The sequence below is a fragment of the Carcharodon carcharias genome, chromosome 15, assembly GCF_017639515.1.
Source record: "Carcharodon carcharias isolate sCarCar2 chromosome 15, sCarCar2.pri, whole genome shotgun sequence".
NCBI lineage: Eukaryota > Metazoa > Chordata > Chondrichthyes > Lamniformes > Lamnidae > Carcharodon > Carcharodon carcharias.
The window spans coordinates 23,392,780-23,415,606 of NC_054481.1; the positions used below are offsets into that span (position 1 = coordinate 23,392,780).

Sequence of the window (22,827 nt, forward strand, 5' to 3'; positions counted from 1 at the left end):
AACATGATTTTGAGCTTTTCCAAACTGCTGGAAATGGAGACAGACAGACTGCCCGATGTGAGGGGTTGATATTTTCAGCATGAACAGATGCAGTGTTGGGTTTCGAACCCCCTTCAGCCAGCATTGTCGGAAATAACTTGGAACCTCTGGTGTAATGTGGTTCAGGGTCTGCATTACTGCGGTCTAGTTTGTTTTTAAGATGCGTTGGCAGCACAAAAGACAACTAGAAACCTTCACGAACTTGAAACACACGTTTGAGTGCATGAAGATTCACTTTGAAAGGGGAGAAGGGGCTGTATTATTATTCCCAGTGCCTGTTTCCTTCTTCCCATCTCCCCACCGCTCATCTCCTGCAGGGTGTGATTCATGCTTAGATGTATTTCCACACTCGCAACTGTCCTCCACTAGCTCATCCCAGGGACCAGCCCTTGTGTCTAGACAGTAATTGTTGACAGGCCGTTTGACCAGAGGAAGCACATCTCAACAAAAACATGCACTTTCAACACTGTCGGAGATTTTGAGATTACAGGAGCGTTAGCAAACACAATTTGACACTCAACCACGCAAACTTACAGACGCATAGCCAAGACGGGGGTTTCAAGAAGCAGTATGCAGGAGGAAAGAGAGGTAGAGGTGAAGAGAGGTTTAAGGAGGGAATTCATGAGCTTAGGGGGCCTAAGACAGCTAGGGTAAAGAAAATCTGAAATGCATTAGAGGCCGGAATTGGAGGAGCATGGATATCTCGAAGGCTTGTGGGCCTGGATGAGATTACTGAGGGAGCAGTGAGGCCATGGATGGATTTGTAAACAAGAACAAGAATTTTAAAATTGAGGTGTTGCAAACTGGTGAGCAAGAACACGGGTGTTGGGTGAATAGGGCCAGATATGAGTCAATCATTTACTGGCAAAATGACATGTAACACCAGATGAAGAAAGAACTTACATTTATATATGGTATCTCACGACACTGGGACATCCGAAAGTGCTTACAGCCAAATAAATAGTTTTGCCATGTAGTGTCCCTGTTATAATCTAATTCACAACCACCCAGCCTGTTTAATTTATGTGTAGTGCTGAAAATTCTCTAATTAGAACTTCACCACAGAGTAATTTTTAAGAGTTCAACCTCCATTGAGACCACGTGGTTGGTCATTCAGTTTGCTGGTTAGAAAGGACTTGGGTCATGCAACTTTTCAGGCCTGAATTTTTCAGGTGGTGGGCAGGATCGGGCAGGACCGTGTGGGGGGGGTGGTTGCGGAGCCAATCGCTGCCTGCGATCGGCTCTATGCCGCCATTTTACGTGGGTGGGCCAACTAAGGCCTGCCCAGCGTGACGCAAGCTGTAGCGCTCAATGCCACCTGTGCGGGCAGGTGGAGGAGGGAGCGTCTGGGCCAACGCTCTTTCGTGCACGAGCGCTTCGATCTCCCCAAAGCCCACCCCACATGCCACCTGAAAAATCTGCCTTCAGTGCCGTTTGTACCGAGTGATCCGTACGATGAATGCACACACATACCCTGGGCTTCCTCGTGAATTGCGACAGCGCAAAATGAAATCATGAAGGAGAACAGGAAGATTCAAATGAAATGTTAAACCGTCTGCCCGGTCAGGTGGGGCATCAACAGCTGGAATGTTCGGACTGCTTCCCCAAATGGGTGAATCAAATGGGCTACAGCTTTTCTTTTATCCCAATCCATTTCTTGATGTTTGATACATAAATAGTTGTGTAGTCAAACAGTATTTGTGATTTGTTGTAATATGCCTTTAAGGGATAGCGGCATGCCATCACTAGAAGGGAAGTGTGTCACGTGATCCAGTCTCCATTTCGCTTTGGCCTGTGAGCAGAGCACATGGCACACACAGCTCTGTTGCTGATGTTTTCAAGCTTTCTATCCATGGATAGATATTCTCATGTGCCTAGTTTAAATAAATGACCCCACAACATGTTTACACAATCCCTTATAAGTGATTGATGACTTTATATCATTATAAAAACACAACATGACACTAGAATTATGGTGCTTGAAGGTGGCTGGAGGATCTGGAGTTAATGGCTGTATATAGTTCCCGCCAGTGTAGCCTTCTCCAAAACTCAACTGTACGTGCTTTCCGATTATTAAATGTGGTTAAGTAAAAATAAGTTAGGTTAGAAAATAAAGTGTCTTCAACTCGCTTAGTCACATAGAATTTTACATAACAGAAGTAGGCCATGCTGGTGTTTAGTGCTTCATGAATCTTTTCTTGCCTTACTTCATCTCATCCTATCAGCATATCCTTCTACTCTTTTCTCCCTCATACGTACTTATCTTCCCCTCAAATACATCTGTCCTATTTGTCTCCATGTGATAATGGGATTCACGAAGGAAGAGTAAACTCTTTCTCTGGAATAATTTGGTAGCTGCCTCTGAGGACAGCTGTTATCCCAATGGATGTGATTAAACTGTGTCTCAGTCTCCTGTTATGTTTCATTCCAGGTTACAGAGAAGGTTTTCTGTGGAAGCGAGGGCGTGACAATGGTCAGTTCTTAAGCAGGAAGTTCATATTATCAGAGCGAGAAGGCGTGCTGAAATATTTCAACAAACATGATGTAAGGAGACAAGCTCTTCACCTCTGCCAAATACCCTTGTCTGCTCGCCAATGTGGCAAAATCTGAAAGCTACACAAAACTCTCGGATTTAAATTCCGGTTTGTAAGCTTAAAAATAAATGTTTGAAAGAGTTTACTACAAAATTGGTGACAAACCTCCCCAATTGTGGAAGTGACCGATCCCTTCAGTAACTATCAAAATCCATGAGAAGTATCATCCTGCAGCACATCTGCTTCAGGCCCAAACCTGAATACCCACTCGTTCTCTTAAATGGACATAAGTATGTTTTTTAATACATTCATTCACAGGAAAAGGGCATCCCTAATTGCCCTCGAAGGTGGTGGGGGAGTGGTCACCTTCTTCAAGTGCTGCGATCCATGTGGATTATAGCAGTTTTTTGTAGCAGTTTTCATGTACTTTCTAGGCCCTTTCAAAGGGCAGGTACAAGTCAACCACATTGCTGTGGGTCTGGAGTCACGTTTGGCCAGACTGAAGTTGCTTGATTTCCATCCAAAAAGGGCATTGAAAAAACCCATCTGGTTCACTAATTTGTTAGGTGGTCCCCATTATTGATTATGGCTTTTTAATTCCAGATTTATTTAATTAGCAGGGATTTGAACTCCATTCCCATTGAGATCAGCATGGTGGTTATGCTACTGGACTAGTAATCCAGAGGCCTGACTTGCTATTCTGGAGATGCGAGGTTAGATCCCTGCTGGGAGGGAGCAATTGGATTTAGTGCCACTGGGAAGGGTAGAGCATGGAATGGGGCTGGTACTGGAGGAGTGCAATCTGTTTTCTCCGCACTGTGCCCTATTTTTTTTTTATCCTTGTTCCACCCTCCCCAACAATTCCATGGCATGTGCAGTTACCTTGCTACAAGGTCAGTGCCAATCCTGTTGTATGATTAGCTATTAAAAGGCATACAAGAGTGGCCTAAAATGACTCACTTCCTTGAATCTGACCTGTTCCAGTCACTGATTGAAGATGACTGTGTAGAAATGTGGACATAAGCCACATCCTCCACTTCATAGCACAGCAAATTGGCACATCAGCTTGTATTTCTATAGTCACACAGCCTATGTAAACTCACAACCAACACATCAACTTTTCTCTTCCTTCTCTCAATACATTATTATGATCGCTAAGGATTACTTTTAGCATTCTGGTTTCTGTGTAAAGGAAAGTCATCAGACCATGTTTTATTCAGCTCAAACTGTACACACAAAATCAGGAAGCAAGAACTCAGCATGGCATTACAAATCAGGTCATTGATGGCAAGGCCTAAGAAACTGAGAGATTGATACTGTTGTACAACCCAGGATATAAATCTCAGGGTCCCCATGAAGCCCATTGAAATATCAAAGCGAAGGCCAATCTAATCTTTGTGTCTGTTGGCAAAATTATTGTGTAACTGTATCATACAAATCAGGAGGAGAAGATGGAAAAGAAAGAAGATAAGTCTTTGCTAGGGTAACATCATTAGATTGTGCTTTTGATAAACACTCTTGAGATACTGTTTCTAATGCTTGAGTGTGTTGGGTTAATACCAACACCTCTAGAGTATTGGCTTCCCTTTGATATATTTCATGCAGAGCTAAAGTGCAGTTGCAGGAGCTATCAACAATGCACCTTTCTTAAAATAGCCAATTGTTTTAAGCTAAGAGAATCAGAGAGGGAAACCACAAGTTACAGATAGAAACACTCCATTTTTTGTATTGTCTGTCACAGCCTGGTACAGCTCGTTATTTGGAAATGAATTCTAAATAAACTTGCCTGCAGCTGAGACTTGGAAGCCATCCACTCATTTGCAAGTGTTGCAGCCTGAAGTTGCACCCATGACCAGTGAGAGAAAGTAACATTTGATTCGTTGGCGTTGCCAATCTTCAATCCTAATGGAGAAAGGTGACCTTTTGTTTGAAATGTGAAGAACTTCAGAAGTCACTTAAAGCATTGACCAGTGGCGGGCATGAACCCTCAGTATAGGAACCTAGGACTTAGGAATAGGAGCAGCCCATTCAATAAGGCCATGGCTGATCTGGTTGTGTCTCAACTCCACTCTTCTGTCTGACCCCATAACCCTTGCCTCCCTTGTCTTTCAAAATTCTGGTGGTCTAACTCTACCTTGAATAAATTCAATGACACAGCCTCCAGTGCTTTCTGAGGAAGAGAATTCCACAGACTAATGACCCTCTGAGAGAAAATTTCTCCTCCTCTCTGCCTTAAATGACAAATCTCTTATGCTTAAACGATGTCAGCTGGTTCTAGTCTTCCTCACAAGTAGAAACATCCTTGGTATCAACCCTATCAGATTCCCTCAGGATCTGATATGTTTCAAGAAAATCACTTCTCATTCTTCTAAACTCCAATGGGTATAGGCTCAATCTGTTCAATCTTTCTTCATAAGATAAGCCCTTCATCCCAGGAATGAGTCTAGTGAACCTTCTCTGAACTGCTTCAAATGCAATTATATATTTTTTCAAATAAGGAGACCAAAACTGTACATAGTATTCCAGATGTGGACTCACCAAGGCCCTGTGCAGCTGCAGCAAAACCTCCCTACTTTTATATTCCATTCCCCTTGCAATACATGGCCACATTCATTAGGAAATAATTGGCTTTGCCTCTCTAGTTGCCCTGCCCCCAACACACAATGTTTCACCCAACTTGGTAGGAGGAAGAGGGAATAAGGAAACATTTTACAGAAGAAAGATTCCCATTTTTATCTAGCGCCTTTCACAGCCTCAGGACATCCCAAAGCCCTTTACAGCCAATGAAGTACTTTTGAAGCGTCATCACTGTTATAATATAGGTCAACAACAAGCCAACTCGCACACAGCACGATGCCACAAGCAGCAATGTGATTATGCTTTTGTGATGTTATTTGAGGGATAAATATTGGCCAGGACAGAGGGGGTGGAGTGGTGTTGGTTAACTCCCCTGCTCTTCAAAATAGTGCCAGGGTGGGCAGATGTTACAGAGCTACGGTTGGGTGAGAGCAGGGAGGGATTTAAAAGCAAGGACGAGAATTTTAATATCAAGACTCTGCTTAACAAGGAAGAACAGAAACTAGAGTTGAATATGCTGTCAGTGCAGAACAGATGTATTCGGGAGATTAATGTCAAGCCACAACAGCACAAGACAAATTGTGATTGTAAAGTGATTAAAAAAAGAAACATCAAAAGGCCCCCTTCTAGGGTTGTCAACGCTCCAGGTTGGCCCTGGAGTGTCCAGGGATTGAAGATCAGTCTCTAGGACATGAGTGCAAACAAACCTGGGAGAAAGATTATTGGGAAATTTAAAGATATATATTTTTAAAGTAATGAAAATATTGGTAATCGGTGGGGGGAGGCCATTCAGTTGGGCTAAAGTGGTTGGTGGTTGCAGGACCTTTGATGATACCACCAGGTACACTAGGTACAGCCAGGGACAGTGACCATTGCCCCCCCCCCCCCACCCCCCCCCACACCAATTAATCCTGCTCACTTTTTGCTTCCTCCATTTTCAGGCAAAAGACCCGAAAGCGGTTCTGAGGCTCGAACAAATCAACGCCACCTTTCAACCAATGAAAATTGGGAATCCTAACGGACTGCAAATTACATATTTAAAAGACAACAGCACAAGGAATATTTTTGTTTATCATGAAGATGGCAAGGTGAGGTAAAGGCATTATGCAAATTAAAGTAACTATTTTAAAATGGATCAGGTGCATTTGAGGAATTTTGTTTGCAGGAGACCTGGGGGGAGGGGGGGGCGGGGTGCAAGAAGATTGTGAACCTTACTGTTTAAACGGTGGTCCTGGAGTTTTTTGCAAATGGCCATGGACTATTGCGCTCAGTCTAGCTGGCCGCAGTAGACTGACCTTTAATCGTTTGCGGCCTCCTCAAGTTGTGTTCTATTTCTCAGCGCAGTGACCCACGAGTTGGTTTCTCTTGAGCTGCCATTTTTGTGCTGATTTGATGCCGTTTTAGCTGCTGGTTTTAACAGCAAAGAACGCTTGTCCAATGTTCCATAATTAGCCTAAACTGAGCTGCTTTTCAATGGGCCTGTGCTAAAGGGGCACTGACCATCTCGAAATAAAGGCTAACACCAGTGATGCTATTTTAAACCTGCAGCATTCCCTCCGTGGTCAACCCGACTACAAGCCTAGAATATGTGCTCAGGGTCCTAAGTGGGACTTGAATGCCCCCCCTGCTGTTCTTTGGAATAGTGCCGTGGGATCTTTTACATCCATGGGAGGGCAGATGGGCTGGGATTTTCCATCCCGGGACATAATCCCGTGGCAGGGGTGGGAATGGGGAAGGTTTCCTGCCATGGAGGCTGGTGGGAATTTGCGGCATATCGCGCAACACTGGCTCAATCAATTATGCCATTGGGGGGGTTTCCTGACATTTTGCGGGGTGGGCTGGATGGCTCCCAGCCTGCTAGCATATCTGGGCGCCATGTTTAAAAGGCGCCCTGGACATCAACTGACCCACCGTTGAAGGTAGAAGATCCACCGCTTGGAAACTGCTGCAGCTCACGGATCCACCTGGTAGATTTTTCAGCTCCAGCCGCATTGTTTCCCCCTCCCCCATCATCCAGCCCCACCCCGCCCGCCACTAAACTGAGGTGGACTGGAAAATTCTGCCCAGGACCTTGGTTTAACATCTCATCCAAAAAACTGCACCTCCGGCAGTGCAGCATTCCCTCAGTACTGCACTGGAAGTGTCAACCTAGATTTTTGTGCTCAAGTCCTGGAGTGGGACTTTAATCCATAACCGAGGTTGTATTCATTGAACCATGGCTCTCACTTAATGAGATAAAATTGTTGAACCGTACACATATGGTCCATATGTTCTTGGAACTCTTTGTATTATCAGATAAACCATCCAAACTCCTCCTCATGCGTGCACCTGATAAGATTGCAAAGAACTCAACACCTTCAAGAAATAACCCACAGTCATTCAGTGTCATCTCACTCATCAAATTCAAAATGCATCATCTGTAATTCTTTAAAGTTTAATGATGTTTTAAATATAGGCTATTAGATTTACAGTGTCAATCAATTGCTTGGCCGGCAGATGTAGTGTTGGTCATTTGTTTGGCCAGACGTACAGTGTCGGTCACTTGCCTGGCCATTAGTGGTCGCATTTGAAGGATATATTTACTCATTTGTTCTTTCTTACAATTAGGAAATAGTTGACTGGTTCAATGCAATTCGAGCAGCTCGTTTCCATTATTTACAAGTGGCATTCCCAGGAGCTAGTGACGCTGATGTGAGTGCCATTATCTATTAACTTCTTTATCCAGAGAGTGGTTAGAATGTGGAAATTGTGCCACAGCAAGTGGTTGAGGTGAATAGCTGAGATGCCTTTCAGGGGAAGCCAGATAAACACATGAAGGAGAAAAGAGTAGAAAGATATGTTGATGGGGTTGGATGGAAATGGTATGAGGTTCCTGTAGTGTGTCTCCATTTAAATAATATTTTGTTTTTCTATTTTTACTACCAAAGTGGATAACCTCACATCTTCCCACATCAAATTTTTGCTCACTCATTTAACCTACCTATATCCCTTTGCAAACACTTTGTTTCCTCCTCGCAAGTTGCTTTTCCACCTGTCTTTCCATCATCAACAAGTTTGACTACAATACACTCAGTTCCTTCATCCAATTCATTAATGTAGGACTAGCTAAATAGTTGAGGCTCCAGCACTGGTTCCTGTGACACTTCACTAGTTACAGTTTGCCAGTTGAAGATGACCCATTTATCCCAACTCTCTTTTTCCTGTTAGTTAGCCAGTCCTCTATCCATGATAATATATCACCTCGAGCATCATGAGCTCTTATCTTACACAGTAACCTTTATTGAATGCCGTTTGGAAATCTAAATGCACTACATCTACTGGTTCCCTTTTATCCACCCTGCTTGTTATATCCTCAAAGAACTTTAATAAATTTGCCAAGAATTATTTCCCATTCATATAACACCAACGTGAACTATTTGGGCTGAATGACCAGTTTCTGTGCTGTAAATCCCATCATTGTTTTTTACAAAATAGCATTTTTTTTCAACTCCGATATTGTTCTTGGATAAATAAAACCATTTCTCCCAATTTACTTAGGGGGTTCAAAAAGGAATAAACTGATGGCACCAATGCAGTGATTTCACACAGTGAAGCATCTCACAATCTCCAAGAGTTCCCACAGTACCAGAGAGAACACTTTCAGCATCAACTCAATGATGTGACTTCACTGTCTGAAAATTATGGTTTAATTGAGGTACCACAGAGATCAATTGATTGTGACATGTTCCTCCCGCCCCCCAAGTCACACACCATCCTGATATAGAAGTATATCATCCGGTCCTTCACTGCCATGGGATCAACATCCTGGAATGCCCTATCTGAAGGCAGTACTGGTGTACCAACACCACACAGACTGCAGTGGTTCAAGGAGGTGGCTCATAACCACCCTTTCAAAGGTAATTAGGAATGAGCAATAAATGCCAACGTCCTTTGAATGAATATAAAAACACACAAGGTTTTCTGCAACTCCAATAGTAAGGCTTCAGTGAAGAGATGTCAGTCAGTACTGTAATTATTATGGGATATAACCAAGGTCACAAATTTCTGAGCCGTTCAGTTGCGATAAATCAGATGATTGTTAGCCGGAGTTTTAGCTGATTAGGGAGTTTGTTGGGTTTAGCTGGTTAGGCGGTTAGAACTAGGATGGAGCTCTGGAGGGTTACCTGGATACAACAATTGGAGAGCTTCCTTGCTGCTTTGTTGGTGACAATGATTAGGCAGAGTTGGAGACAGCACAAAGCAGGATCGATATTATGCAGGTTGGACAACTTGCCCCACATAAATAGCCTTGTGATAACTTAAATAGGAACATAAGAAGAAGGAGCAGAATACTTGACCCTGTTTTTCCATTCAGTAAGATCATGGCTGGTCCTTCTACCTCAGCTCCACTTTCCTGCCATATCGCCATATGCCTTCGTACCATGAGACCTATCGATCTCCGTTGTGAATACACCCCTCGACTCAGCATCCATAGCCCCTCCGGGTTACAGAGTTCTAAAGATTCACAGCCCTGTGAATAAAGAAATTTCTCTTCCTCACAGCCCTGAATGGTCAACCCCTTATCCTGAGACTGTGACCCCTAGGTCTAAACTCTCCAGCCGGGGGAAAATAGCCTCTCCACAGCTACCCTTACTGAATGGTACAGGGGTCAGTTACTGTTGGTCAAGCTTGGCCTATCCAGCCAACACTACAGTGGTGAGAAGCATAATCACGTTTTCAAGAAATGTCATCTTGAAAAAACAGCACAGGCATTTAAATTGCGTCTTTCACGACTTCGGGACGTTCAGGTACCTAAGTGCTTTACAACCGTTGGAGTGCTTTTGAAGTGTAGTCACCATTGTAATGTAGTAAACTGGGCAAGCTGTGAGAAACTTACCAGTATCTCGTCCTGCCCAGATTTAATTGTTGAAGTTCCAGTGATAGCCCCTGGACATCACTAAGCCTTCATTCTCTGAGCTCCTCACCCCAAGTTCTCTGGGCATACATTGTGTTTTCTCTGTATATATCAGGAAGACCAAATTCTCTCTCTAGGGGGCTCTCTCTATTCTGCTCTTTCCAAGTTCCAACACCCCAGCCACCACTGAGAACCGTTTCCTTGTTTGGGAATAACAGCTTTAATATCCTCGTTCGCTGCTGAAGGCAGCAATATGAACATCCCATGTCCCATTTTTCGATTAGAACCTCTTTCCCCACCCCCACTCCCCCCACCCACCACAAATTGGCAGATTAATGTTGTTCCAGAGCCCTCTTCTGTACAACTACACCCACAGAGGTCTCTAATGCAGCCTGTAACAAGTAACATAATGGGATTGGCACCAAGTGACACCCGGAAGGACCTAGCTGTGTCAGCCAGCTTTAGGTCCAGTCCTTGGTTTGAGCTCTAGATGTAATACTGCCGTGTGTTCTGGAAGAATATTAATGGAAACATCTTTCTTTGTATCTCAGTTGGTACCAAAACTGACAAGAAATTATGGGAAAGAGGGATACATGGAGAAGACTGGTCCGAAGGTCGGTAAGACTTTGGCACTTAAATCATTAGAAAAAATAGGTATTTCTGAGCCATGAGAGAGAGTTAATGTATATAAGCAAGCCAGGTAATATTTTCACTTCAAATGCTTCTGTTATCATGTCTCCATGAAATGAAATATTGGGTCTGATGTTTAGACCACGAGATCGCCAATCCCTCCAGAATATTACATCTTCCACATCATACTGTCTCACCTAAGGTTCTCCCCTATTGGTTTCCCAGAAAGACTGTTCCAAGTTTTGACTACTCTTTGTACATCTGTTCCAAGCGTTCCTTTCACCCAGGTTTAACCTATCACTTTTCTTTCAGTACCTGCAGATGCCTTGGAGTTTTGTCTAAGGTTAACCTCTCCTAGGCCACTCTGTGTTTGAATTAAAAAAAACTTAATCTCCCCTTCAGTCAGGTGGAATATTTCTACAGGGTCCCCTCTCGCGCTTGAATCTTTAAGATTTTAATTAAAGATTGATTTCCAGGACACTGCCTCAAGTTACCCGGGGAAAAGAAAAGGTCATTTAACTGGGATGGGTTGGGGTGGGGTGTGTAGTGGTGGAGGGATGTGGTCAGAGGAGTTGGGTCATGTCATGCTGCCTTGAGGATCAAAGCCAGCTGCTATTAAAATACCCTAGTGTCTGCATTTAGGTTTTACTGAGGCCTTTGACCTCGAGACCAGCTTCCTCCTGCTTCTGTACACTCTCTTTCTGCCATCACCACAGCATCCTGGGTGTAGTCTGACCAGGGCCCAGTACAGTTCAATTGAACATCTTCTCAGTTAAGCATTCTATTTCCTTTTAAAGGTGCTATATGAAAGCAAGTGACTGTTGCTGTCCCAGTGATTGGAGCAAAGTGCCAGATCACTTAAGACGTGCCAAGAATCCTTTCAACTTCTCAAGAACAACGACAACTTGCATTTATATAAAGCCTTAAAAGTAGTGAAACGTCCCAAGGTGCTTCCTGAGACTGTTATCAGACTGAACTTAACACTGAGCCACCCGGAGAGATTGGGTCAACTATTACTTTTTCAACACTGCCCATGGTTTACATATGATGTAAATTTATGATGTTCTTTGACGAAGTAATTATTTCACAAGAAAGGGAAGTATTTTTTCACATGCCTAGAATGTTAAAAAAAAATGTTTTATTTCACACACACTATCTTTAAGAGGTTTTTCAGAATTATGTAAGAACTCTTGCAGGCAACCACCGATTGTTTTTATTAGAAGAGGAAGCTGAAGTCACAGGCTCCATATACGAATTGACAAATTCAAGCAGCTCGAATGAGCAGCGAGGAAGCTCAGTCTATGTCTCTTCCAGCCTGTTGGCTCCCCCTGCTGGCTGGTGTCATCAAACACCCAAAACCAGTGTCGAGATTACAGTCAGATCTGAACTCAATGGTTGGTGTTTCTGAAAGACAATTACAAGTGCGCTGGATAATCCAAAAACCTCGGACTCCCAAGGTTGAACTAACCTAACGCCATTTAGCAAGTCCCAGTTGTTTTCTTTTTCCCCCATTTTAAACTACATTTGTTGTCGTCTAAGTGCCATGCGAGCGATGTCGGCAACCGCAGTCTTCCAAACTTTCCGATCCTAGCGAGAGTGGATGACCTTGTTGGAGTTAGGGTTAAGCCAGCCTTTAATGTGTAGCTGCTTCCGTCGCTCTCGGCTTCTTGCTCTTCTTCTGCTAATCCTTGCGGTGGTGATTAGGCACACCAACCTTTCTGCACAGATATGTCCAAGAGTAGACATAACCAGACTAGGCCTCACTTAACACCCATCTCTCGTTCGGCTTCTGCTCTTTTTATAATCCTCACTCCTTATCGGGAAAAAAACTTTCACAAAACTCTCTTAAATGGACACAATGTTTGAATCCTCACTTAATGTTCAGAATGTTTACTGTGAGGAATTAGCATTGTTCAATGGGTAGCAACAACCATTCTTTTGCAGGTTGCTCACAAACACATTAAAACATTTCAGAACGTTGAACATATTCCAATGAAAAATCTCTTTTGAAACCTCTTGCTCAGCAGTCTGATTTGAGGGGTGTTGTTTAGTTCAGTTTGTTTGGGTCGTATGATTATTCCAATGATTTGCAAGCCATGCATAAAAATTAAGAATTCTGTACACTTACCGTATATCCTCAGACTCTACTAATCTCCTGAATTCATATCACACTTTTCTAGGTCTCAAAGGCAAGATAGTAACTGTCTGCAAAAGACTGAGGGTGATTAGAGATAGAAGAACGTCCACAAGGTAGTTTAAATATAGTCGGCCAGAGGTCAGGAGGATTTTTAACCTAGGGACCAATGCACATCCCATCCTCTACCTTAAATACTTATTCCTCCACCCCTTGTGCACAGTGGAATAACCATCTACAAGATGTACTGCGGCAACTTGCCAAGACCTCTTCAGCAGCACCTCTACCACCTAGAATGGGGGGGGGGGGGGGTTGTTCCTTTTTCGTTTCATGAGCCTTTCACACATGGACAAAATCAGTCGCGGGCCACACACACACAAAAAAATTAACTTAATTTAGACTCTTAGAGAGAAGACAGAAACCTTTAGCTCACCCAGTGTTTTGGTGCAATGGCTGATTTGATTGTTATATTGTTAAATATTATTATAGTAATTTAGTTCACGCTTTTATCCAAAGCAGATTCGTAATGATGATGATAAATGCTATTTTGAAGGCTTGACTGCCATGGGTCTATATTTTTAGAAATCTTGCTGTGGGCCGGATCCCTTCTCCACCCCTGACCTAGAAGGACAAGACCTGCAGATCCGTGACAAGCCCATCACCTGCAAGTTCCCCTCCAAGTCACACCCCACCTTGACTTGGGGGGGGGCAGAATATTTTCCTTGTCGGGCGGGCACGGCGGGAGCGGGGGAGGTCGTAAATCCGACCGCCGCCCATAATCGGGGCGACTTCGTGCTCGTCGGACCAACTAAGGCCCTGCCCAGTGTGAAACGCGACTGGTCACTGGCCGGGAAGGGCCGAGTGGGGGCGGGGGCCGGTCGGCCACTGGGTCCAAAGGTAACCTGTTTGCAAACAGCCCAGGCAGCCCCAGAAAGGCTGTCTGTCTGTCGGCTGCATTTCAGTGACCTGCTGTGCTCAGGAAGGGTGAGTACCATGTTGGCATAGGTCAGTAGGTTGAAGGGTTTTAGACTGGCCCCATGGAGCTCAGGGGTGTTAGAGCCTGAGTGCCAACTATCAATCACACTGGCGCTAGCCAAGGGCCCGAGCCTTGGCTGCTTGGACCGAGTGCCTTGCAGCTCGAGGGCCACGAACTGGATGTGCCCTGCTCCTCACCTGGGGTTGGCCAGGCTGCAGTGACGCTGCAGGTAGAGAGTGGAGTAATCAATGCTCCTCTGCCCTTTCAGGAGACACCCTATAACAATATTGAGAGGTCACAGACTGGTGGAGGACCTCCACACCTCCTCATCCTCTCCTGCTATGAGCAGGAGGCCTTGGAGCTCGAGAGGCGCCATGTACCTCGGTCAAGCGGCCCCAGTGAGTCAGACAAAGGTCAGAGTTCAGTGCACAGAGGTGAGAATTTTGGATTGTGCAACCATTCCAGGTGGTCTCTTCACTGATGGGAGCCTCGAACCTGGAGACCTCCATTGATCATTGAAAGACGATGGCACCGTGATGCAGATCTCCATTGTCTCACCCGTGTGCCTGGCATGCACAGTGACTGTGTGATGACTTTAACTAATTATATGTCCTTCTTCTCCCTTTTATGTTCACCAGCAGGTGTTCACTCTCCGGACCCTGATGGCCCACCCCTGACCCTGGAGGACCAGCATGCTCCCCATGTACCTGCCTCACACCCGCTCTCTGAAGCAGATACCAGCACCTCAGTGGGCATTAGTTTGGCAGCTAGTATCTCAGTGCACATTGGTGAGGGCACTTCACACTCGCTTGAGGTGCAGGCAGAGGCAGAGAGTGCCCAGGGTGATGGCAGTCAGAAGACTGCTGGGACCAGGGTGATGCTCAGTTGAAGGCTGATGATGAGCCTCTGGAGTTGTTCATTTGGTAGCAGATGCTGGATGTTTAGCGATATGTGCGGGAGGATCTGGTGGAGATCCATGAGAGTCTGCGTGCAGCGTCCTCCTTTGTGGAGGAGTCCCTGCGGAGCGTGACCCTCATGGCCGAGCGCACTGCCTCCTCCATGGAGAGAATGGCGACTCTCATGGAGAGGTTGCTCCAGGGACAGAATCAGGGGTTCCTGGGACTGGGCCTGGACCTGCAAGCCCTCATACAGGCACTGACCTCAGCTGGTCAGGGACTGTGTGTGAGATGGATGGGGCATCAGTATCCCAACTAAGTGCCCATCCATCAGTGGTGAGTAGGAAGGTCCATAGCGACCTCACATTGGTGCACAAGCTGCCTGTCATCTCTCAGGTGCCCTGGATGACAGCAGCAACTCGTCTACCCCTTTGCCAGTGACTGTGGTGTCTGATGGGGCTGCGATGACTGGGAAAATGCCAGCCGTGGCACTGGCTGCCCCCTCCCAGGCAGGGCCAGCACAGGCTCCACTGGCCACAGTCATCAAGGCCAATGAGACAGCAGAGCCAGCAGGCTGTCTCCAACGCTGGTGCCAGCGAGGGCACAGCATCTAGATGTAGCACCCGTAACATAAGTTTAAAGCACCTTAAGCACAAGAGGGCTGGTCACGAGCGATCTTTTGTTCCTTGCTTTTCTTTTTTTAATAGTGTGACTACCAACATCAGCTTTTTTCTGTCCAAGACTATGTGGGTTCCAGTGTAAAATTAATTTTGCTTTTATGTTATGGGCCTGAGTATGCTTCATTTATTTTGTAGGTGCAGGGTAGGCCAGTATGTAATGCTGGACGTGGGTGGCTGTAACCTTTGTGTATCTTGGGGGCCAAGGAAAGAATAATTTCTGCGATCCACGATGGAGGTGGCAGCCCTGGCATGAGGTGGTAGTTCTTATTTGGCGGCCTCGCTGAAAGAGCGTTGGATCAATGCGTCCCTGGTGTCCCTGCCTTCCTGGAGGTTACCAAGGTCTGGCTCCATGCCCTCAGTGTTCTCCTGGCCATGCTCCTCTTCTGATTCACCACTGGATTCATCATCTGTGGCCTGTGGAGCTGTGTTGAGAGCCTCTTCCTCCAGTGGGTCCTCCCTTGCCAGTGCCAGATTGTGGAGAGCACAGCATGCAACCACGATCAGTGACACCCGCTCTGGGGGGTATCGTAGTGCTCCCTCTGAATGGTCCAGGCATTGGAAGCGCATCTTGAGAAGACCAATGGCTCTCTCTATCACCGCCCTTGTGGAGCCATGGCTCCTGTTGTACCGCTGCTCAGCCTCTGTTCTTGGGTGGTGAGAGAGGCATCATGAGCCACTTTTTCAATGGTTAGCCCTAGTCACCCAGCAGCCATCCATCCACTCAGGCTGGAGCACTGAGGAGCCTCGGCACCTGGGAGTGTCTCAGGATGTAAGTGTCATGGGAGCTGCCTGGGCACCTTGCACAGACTTGCAGAATCTGCATCCTGTGGTCACACACTATCTGCATATTCAGGGAGTGGAATCCCTTCCTGTTGATGAAGGCACCCGGCTGACCCGCTGGTGCCTTGATGGCCACATGTGTGCAGCCGATTGCACCATGGACACGGGGGAACCCAGCAATCACTGCAAAACCTCTGGCTCACTCAGCCTGGCTGGCCTCGTCTGTACGGTAAAGAATAAAGGTCAGTACCTGCCTGAACAGAGCTTCTGTCACCAGCTTGTTGCATCTGTGGACAGCTGATTGGGAGGCTCCACACAGATCCCCCACTGAGCCCTGGAAAGAGCTAGAGGCATAGAAGTTGAGGGCCACTGTGACCTTCAGAGCCACAGTCAGAACTGATCTCAGGCCCAATCATCTGGCAAATGGAGGTAACTGTCTCCCTTGAGAGGCAGAACCTCCTTCAGCATTGCACCTCAGACACATTGAGGTAGCTGCATCGCTGCCAGTAAACCCTGGCTGCAAGATAGTGGCCTCTTCTGCGGCCCCTTCCGCCTTGGGCTGCCAGCTAGCCCTGCGCCCCCTGTACCTGTGCCTCTCCTCCCACAGGTCCCTCCCCTGGAAGTTGCATTGGGATATCTGGCCTCCTCTCCCTTCTGCTCCTCTCTTCTCCTCAGAGGATGTGCCTCCAGCTGAGACCACAATCCCCGTTGCCAGGGTAAGGGAAGGCTGTCTGATACCTGTAAGGGTCCACACAGTCCGAATCCTCGGGGGGCCTGCAAGGCAGCAATGAGGCCTGAAATGGAGACTGGAAATGCTAAGAATGAAGCCCCGATCAGAGAATAAGCTGCCAAGTCTCAATAAGCCACCAACAGCAAGTTATCTCCAAAACTCCTCACGTCTCACGTCGACAATGCTGCTGACCCTTCTGACCTCACCCGTGGAAGAGGTTTTGCAAAATGCGACCTGCCCGCCTGCCTGTTTTGCCCGTGCAATGAGCGGAAACGTGCACGGGCAACGTTAAATCGCCGTCGGTTGGGTTGTCAGGGCCTTAACTGGCCTGTTAATTAACGGCGGGTGCAGCTCCAACTCCGGCACGCGGCCGCAGAGCGAAATATAGCACAAATGCACGATGACATCGGACCCCCATCCCACATCAACGCTTGGCATTTTACGCCCGAGTGGGTTGGGTGCGCACCCGCTCGCTCACTGAGAACTTCTGCCCTCGGATATATATTGGCTGTTCTTCACTGTCGCTGGGTCAAAACCCTGGAACTCCTTACCTAACAGCTCTGTGGTTGTACCTACACCACACGGACTGCAGCGCTCCAAGAGGGCGGCTCACTATCGCTACCACCTTCTCGAGGTGGCAATTAGGGATGGGCAATCAACGTTGGCCTTGCTGGCAAAGCCCACATCTCAAGAATGAATTTTAAAAACAAATCCATGAAGAATCAATTCTGATTCCACGTGGAGACTTGCCGTGACTGTACAGGCAAGGTCACAAATGACTGTCGGCGTGAAGCGACCACTTTACATTATCCTAAAATGATGGCCAGGATTTTCTGACCCCACCTGTCACTGGGATCTCCCGATCCTTCCGAAAGTCAACAGACATTTGCATCCCCCGAGGGCAGATCCCACTCTGGCGGGAGCAGAAAATCCCAGTCTTCGTATTCCAATGATGATTTGTTCCGCTTGCAAGCTTTTCAGTCAACCCCCTCTGTTTCAGACTCCCTGTGAAAAATGTGGATGCACTCTTAAATGTAAAATAACTGTTGTCATGACCACAAAATGACTTTGCATATTTGTTTTACAGAATAATTTTCATCCCATCTCTTACACCAGTGCTTCTAACCTTGCTCTTGTGTTTTCTCAGCAAACTGAAGGGTTTAAGAAACGATGGTTCACGTTAGATGACAGGAGGCTGATGTATTTTAAAGACCCACTGGTAGGCACAGGACATGTGTACTCATTTCTTACGCTTAGAAAGCTAGCCTATTCCTTTTTCTAAATGCTCATGGTGTAATCTCATACAGGCAACCTTGGCACAGGATTCCTCCTTGAGTCCAGCACTGGCACAAGCATTATTTTCCACCACATTTTTAAAAAGAATGAGCGAAAACTTTAAGCACTTCGAGTACAAGCCAACTGAGAAGGAGGACAAGTGGAATTAAGTGGCACCCAAATTTAAAGCAAGCCAGATGTACTAAATTTTCTGTGTTCCCAGCAGGGAGAGCATTTGAGGGCCCATATCCTCCAGTTGATCCTTAAGCAGCAAGTGTGAAATAGGAAATCCAGGGGAAGAAACTGATCTTCCCCATTAGTGCAAAATGAGCTCTTGGTGCCCAACAAGCAGAGGCGGTGGCATAGGTGGACTCGTATTCCAGAGACCCAGGATAATGCTCTGAGGACCCGGGTTCACATCCCACCATGGTCGATGGTAAAATTTGAATCCAGTAATAATCTGGAATTAAAAGTCTAATGATGACCATGGAACCATTGCCGAATTTTGCAAAAACCCATCTGGTTCACTAATGTCCTTTAGGGAAGGGAATCTGCCATCCTTACCTGGTCTGGCCTATGTGTGACTCCAGACCCACAGCAATGTGGTTGACTCTCAAATGAACAAGGGCAATAAATGCTGGCCTAGCCAAGAACATCATCCCATGAATAAAAAAAAAGAAAATTATTTTACCTCAAAGTGAATGGAGTATAACAGGGCTGTCAATCCACCTTCAGGGTCTGTTTCATACCCCTTACTAGCTGCAGGAGGAATTTCACTGCCAAGTCTTGATGGCAATGAGCAGCAAAACGTATATTTTGAAATTAATTTTAAGAAGGCCTCATCATTTTCTAGCAATATGAGATTAACAACAGAGGCGTCAGTCTCCAAGTGTGACAGAATCTGTATTACTGTATTCTGATCGTGGCTGCTTACAGATAACAAAATTATTTTGCACTGTGCCTTATCACTCCTGTGCCAGGACAATTCTTGGCTCGAAATTTGAGCTGACATTGGATTTATAACATTGCTTTCATGTTCTGAATGTGCAACTGTACATATGGTTTATTAAAAGTCATTAGTGCCATGGAAGGAACGTTTTTTAAATGATTGTATGGCAAACTACCCCACCAGCAACCACCTCAAAGATTCAGGAAAGAGTTCAGTTTAAAAAAAAATGATAATCTTCAATATCCCTTTCCAAAGAACTACAATAGTTTGCACTTATTTAGCATCTTTAACTGAGAGACACATCCCAAGACATTTACAGTAATCAAAAAAAAAATCAGCCTGTCAAGCCAAAGGAGGAGATTATATGGAGTGGGGGTAAATAACAAAAGATTTGATCAAAGAGGTAAATTTTAAGGAAGTTCTTAGAAGGAGGAGAGAGCGGTTGGCAAAGTGGCAGGGAAGGGAATTCAGGAGCATGACACATGTGTGGTTGAAGTCACAGTTGTCAATGATGGAGCACAGGGCATGGGGATATGCAAGAGAGGCACAGGCACAGAGATGCTGATGGTGGGGGAGATTGGGGCAGTGGGGGGTGAGGGGGGGAGAGCTGTGGATTAGAGGCAGTTTTACAACACAGATCCCTTCCCTAAATAACAATCCATTGGTCTCGGTGTTGAAAATTTCAGTTGGACCCAGCATCCACAGCCTTTTGCTGGAAGAGAGTTCCATTCCCCTTTGTGTGATAGAGGGCTTATTAGAGATAAGGGAAGAGCCACGAAATATTCCTAATCGCATTACCACTAATTTGGGGAACACCGGTGGATAGGAGTAGGGGCAGCTATGTTGTCTTATACCCCCAAGCCCCAGTCCTAGTTGAAGTTGTTTGCTGCCACCCACTATTTAGGCTCAAACATGATGAGAAAGATTTGCATTTTTATAGCAACTTTCACACTGTTAGGATGTTTAAGAGCACTTTACAATGAAGTACAGTCTCTGTTGAAATGCAGCAGTTAATTTGTACACAATGTCCGAAAAATGTGATAATGACCAAATAATCTGTTTTAATGATGTTGGTTGAGGGGTAAATATTGGTCACAACACTGGGGATAACTCCCCTGTTCTTCAAAAAAGTGCTGTGGGAGCTGTTAGAGCAGATCCTTGGTTTAATGTCTTATTTGAAAGACTGCACCTTCAACAGTGTGGCACTCATTCAGTACTGCCCTGGGATTGTCAGCTTAGATTTATGCGCTAAACATGCGAGAGTGGGCCTTGAACCCAGGGCCTTCTGACTCAAAGGTGAACGTGCTACCCACTGCACCATGGCTGACACCATAAATGAAGACAAGACCTTGGGTAAGGTACAGAATGGCAGCTTTTTGTTCCCCTTGTTCTTTCATGGGATGTGGGCCTCACTGGCAAGGCCAGCATTTGTTGCCCATCCCTAACTGTCTTTGAACTGAATGGCTTGCTAGGCCATTTCAGGGAGCAGTTTAGAGTCAACCACGTTTGCTGTGGGTCTGGAGTCACATGTAGGCCAGACTCACTGTGGGGCTGTACCCCAGCATGCATGGCCCAATCTTTTGAGAGATAAATCACATTTACTGGCCTATGTTTCCTTTTACACAATGAAGCAGAACCGTGCTGAAGAGAAAAGGAATAGAAAAAACCCATCCACATTCTCTCATTGCAGGATGCCTTTGCTCGGGGTGAAGTGTTCATTGGGAGTAAGGAAAATAGCTATAGTGTTGTAGATGGTCTTCCTCCAGCAACCCAAGGGAATCATTGGCAATATGGAATTACCATAGTCACTCCGGACAGGAAGTTCCTGTTTGCATGTGAAACAGAGAATGAACGTCGCATTTGGATGGAAGCCTTTCAGAAGGTTATTGACAGGGCAATGTTACCCCAGGAGTATGCAGGTAAGGAACAAAAGCCTTTGCACAAAGTCTTTTCTCTTGTGCATACAAACAGAGCAGCAAAATCTGCAGTAGAATCAACAACAAATTGCGTTTACGTAGCGACTTTTTCAATGTCTCACGGCCCTTCACAGGAGCGGTTATCAAACAGTAATTTGGCACCGAACCACATGAGATGTTAGGACAGGCAAGCAAAAGCTTGGTCAAAGAGGTAGTGCTCTTAAAGGAAGCGAAAGAGAGAGTTGGAGAGGTTTAGGGAATAAATTCCAGAGCTTAGGACCCAGGCAGCAGAAGACCCAACCATCAATGGTGGAGCAATTAAAATCGAGGGAGGTGTGAAAGGTCAGAATTAGAGGAGTGCAGAGACCCCAGAGGATTGAGGGATGAGAGGAGGTTATAGAGGTAGGGAGAGGCAAAGCCTTGGAGGGATTTGGAAACAAAGGTGAGAGTTTTAACTATTTGAGACATTGCCAGATTAGGAGTCAATGTAGGTCAGTGAGCACAAAGGTGATGAGTGAAATATTCTCTAAATTCTGAATACACTAAAGGGTTGTGACAGGTATGGGACTTGTTGCCTTTAGATTCATATGGTTTCAACATTAGAATCAATCAATCAGTCTCGAACCCTGTATAGCTCTAAAACTAGTCCAACATAAAAAGCACGAGAATAAAGATTATAGGCACGGTGCTGAATATCATCAGTGGTGTATGTTTCTGTACAAATTAGTATTACCCTTTTGAATAATTCATTCAATTACCTGAGCATCAGGCTGTCATGCATTGAAATGAAAATTTGCAACAAAAATGTGTTATTGAAGAATGGTTGACACCCATATTAACCTCGATTGCTTCTGCCTTGAAGATACGGATGTGTTTCCATTGTTTCAGATTTTCAGCATCTGCAGCACATTTTACTCTTCTGGAATCCTCCATTAGCTTAACAGAGAAAGAAATTTGATACCAACCTGCTGGAGATTGCAGTGATGATATCCCATAGTGGAATGTCAAAACTCATGTCCCTTTACCCATTTCCTGCATTTATTTAAAATGCTTTCCTGAAAAATTCAACAAGATAATCTACATAGGGGAAAAATTGTTACATCTCAAGCACAGACTAACACACTTTAAAAAGCCTTTAATATATGTAACATTTAAAACAACACTATGACTCGATTGGTTTACAGGAAATGAAACTTCGTGTTGACCAATTAGAATGCAAAGACATAACTGTTCAGTTATTAGACCAATCACATTAAGGCAAAGGGAACAGACCAATGAATTCACCATCAGCCCCTTCTAAAAATGTCCCATGACCTCCCCATTTTGCTCTCATAATTTTGGCAATTAATCACTCCTGCCCCCCACAGACCTCGTCTTTTTCTTCCATTCCTATCCCTTGCTTTCCCAGGCTTTTACCTGCTGAAAACCCGCTCAGCTCCAACGTCTTCCAGCTCTGAGGAAAAGTCACTGACCTGAAACATTTGCTGATTCCCTCTCCACAGATATCAACACTCTCTGCTGCTGGACCACAGGAGTCTTCTTTTTCAAAGAAAACCTTTTAAGCTATTTTTTTGTTGTCAGAAAGTGTATTTCCAACAAAATGACCTCTGCCCTTTTGTTTTATTTTCCAGTGGAAGCACATTTTAAACACAAACCATAGAAGGATCTTTGGTTCCTGACACCATGGGGACATTTAGGACATCACCTGCTCGTCACTGTTCTTTTTGAAATATGAGTTGTTCCGTGTTTGCGCAACAGTCTGTTTCCCCCTCCTCCATCCTTATGCCCCCAATACTCCCTCCAACAATTACCAGGAC

At 45.4% G+C, this 22,827-nt stretch overlaps 1 protein-coding gene and 1 long non-coding RNA gene across 4 annotated transcripts in view; one reads left to right on the forward strand and one right to left on the reverse strand.

The window, feature by feature from the left end:
- LOC121288547 overlaps nucleotides 1–19,063 on the reverse strand; it is a 91,914-nt gene extending 72,851 nt beyond the window's left edge. Inside the window, exon 1 of the long non-coding RNA XR_005945374.1 lies at nucleotides 18,837–19,063. This is a non-coding gene — a long non-coding RNA (uncharacterized LOC121288547). The remainder of the gene's footprint in view (nucleotides 1–18,836) is intronic.
- LOC121288545 (arf-GAP with dual PH domain-containing protein 1-like) overlaps nucleotides 1–22,827 on the forward strand; it is a 138,683-nt gene extending 115,856 nt beyond the window's left edge. For 2 of the 3 annotated variants that reach the window (XM_041207128.1, XM_041207129.1), the window contains exons 5-11: nucleotides 2,471–2,583; nucleotides 6,092–6,238; nucleotides 7,758–7,841; nucleotides 10,596–10,658; nucleotides 18,018–18,089; nucleotides 20,785–21,013; nucleotides 22,642–22,814. In XM_041207128.1, coding sequence (XP_041063062.1) covers nucleotides 2,471–2,583; nucleotides 6,092–6,238; nucleotides 7,758–7,841; nucleotides 10,596–10,658; nucleotides 18,018–18,089; nucleotides 20,785–21,013; nucleotides 22,642–22,670 — 737 coding nt within the window. In that variant the 3' untranslated portion in view covers nucleotides 22,671–22,814. Of the gene's footprint in view, nucleotides 1–2,470; nucleotides 2,584–6,091; nucleotides 6,239–7,757; nucleotides 7,842–10,595; nucleotides 10,659–18,017; nucleotides 18,090–20,784; nucleotides 21,014–22,641 lie in introns of all 3 variants that reach the window. The other variant, XM_041207130.1, reaches the window with a different exon arrangement.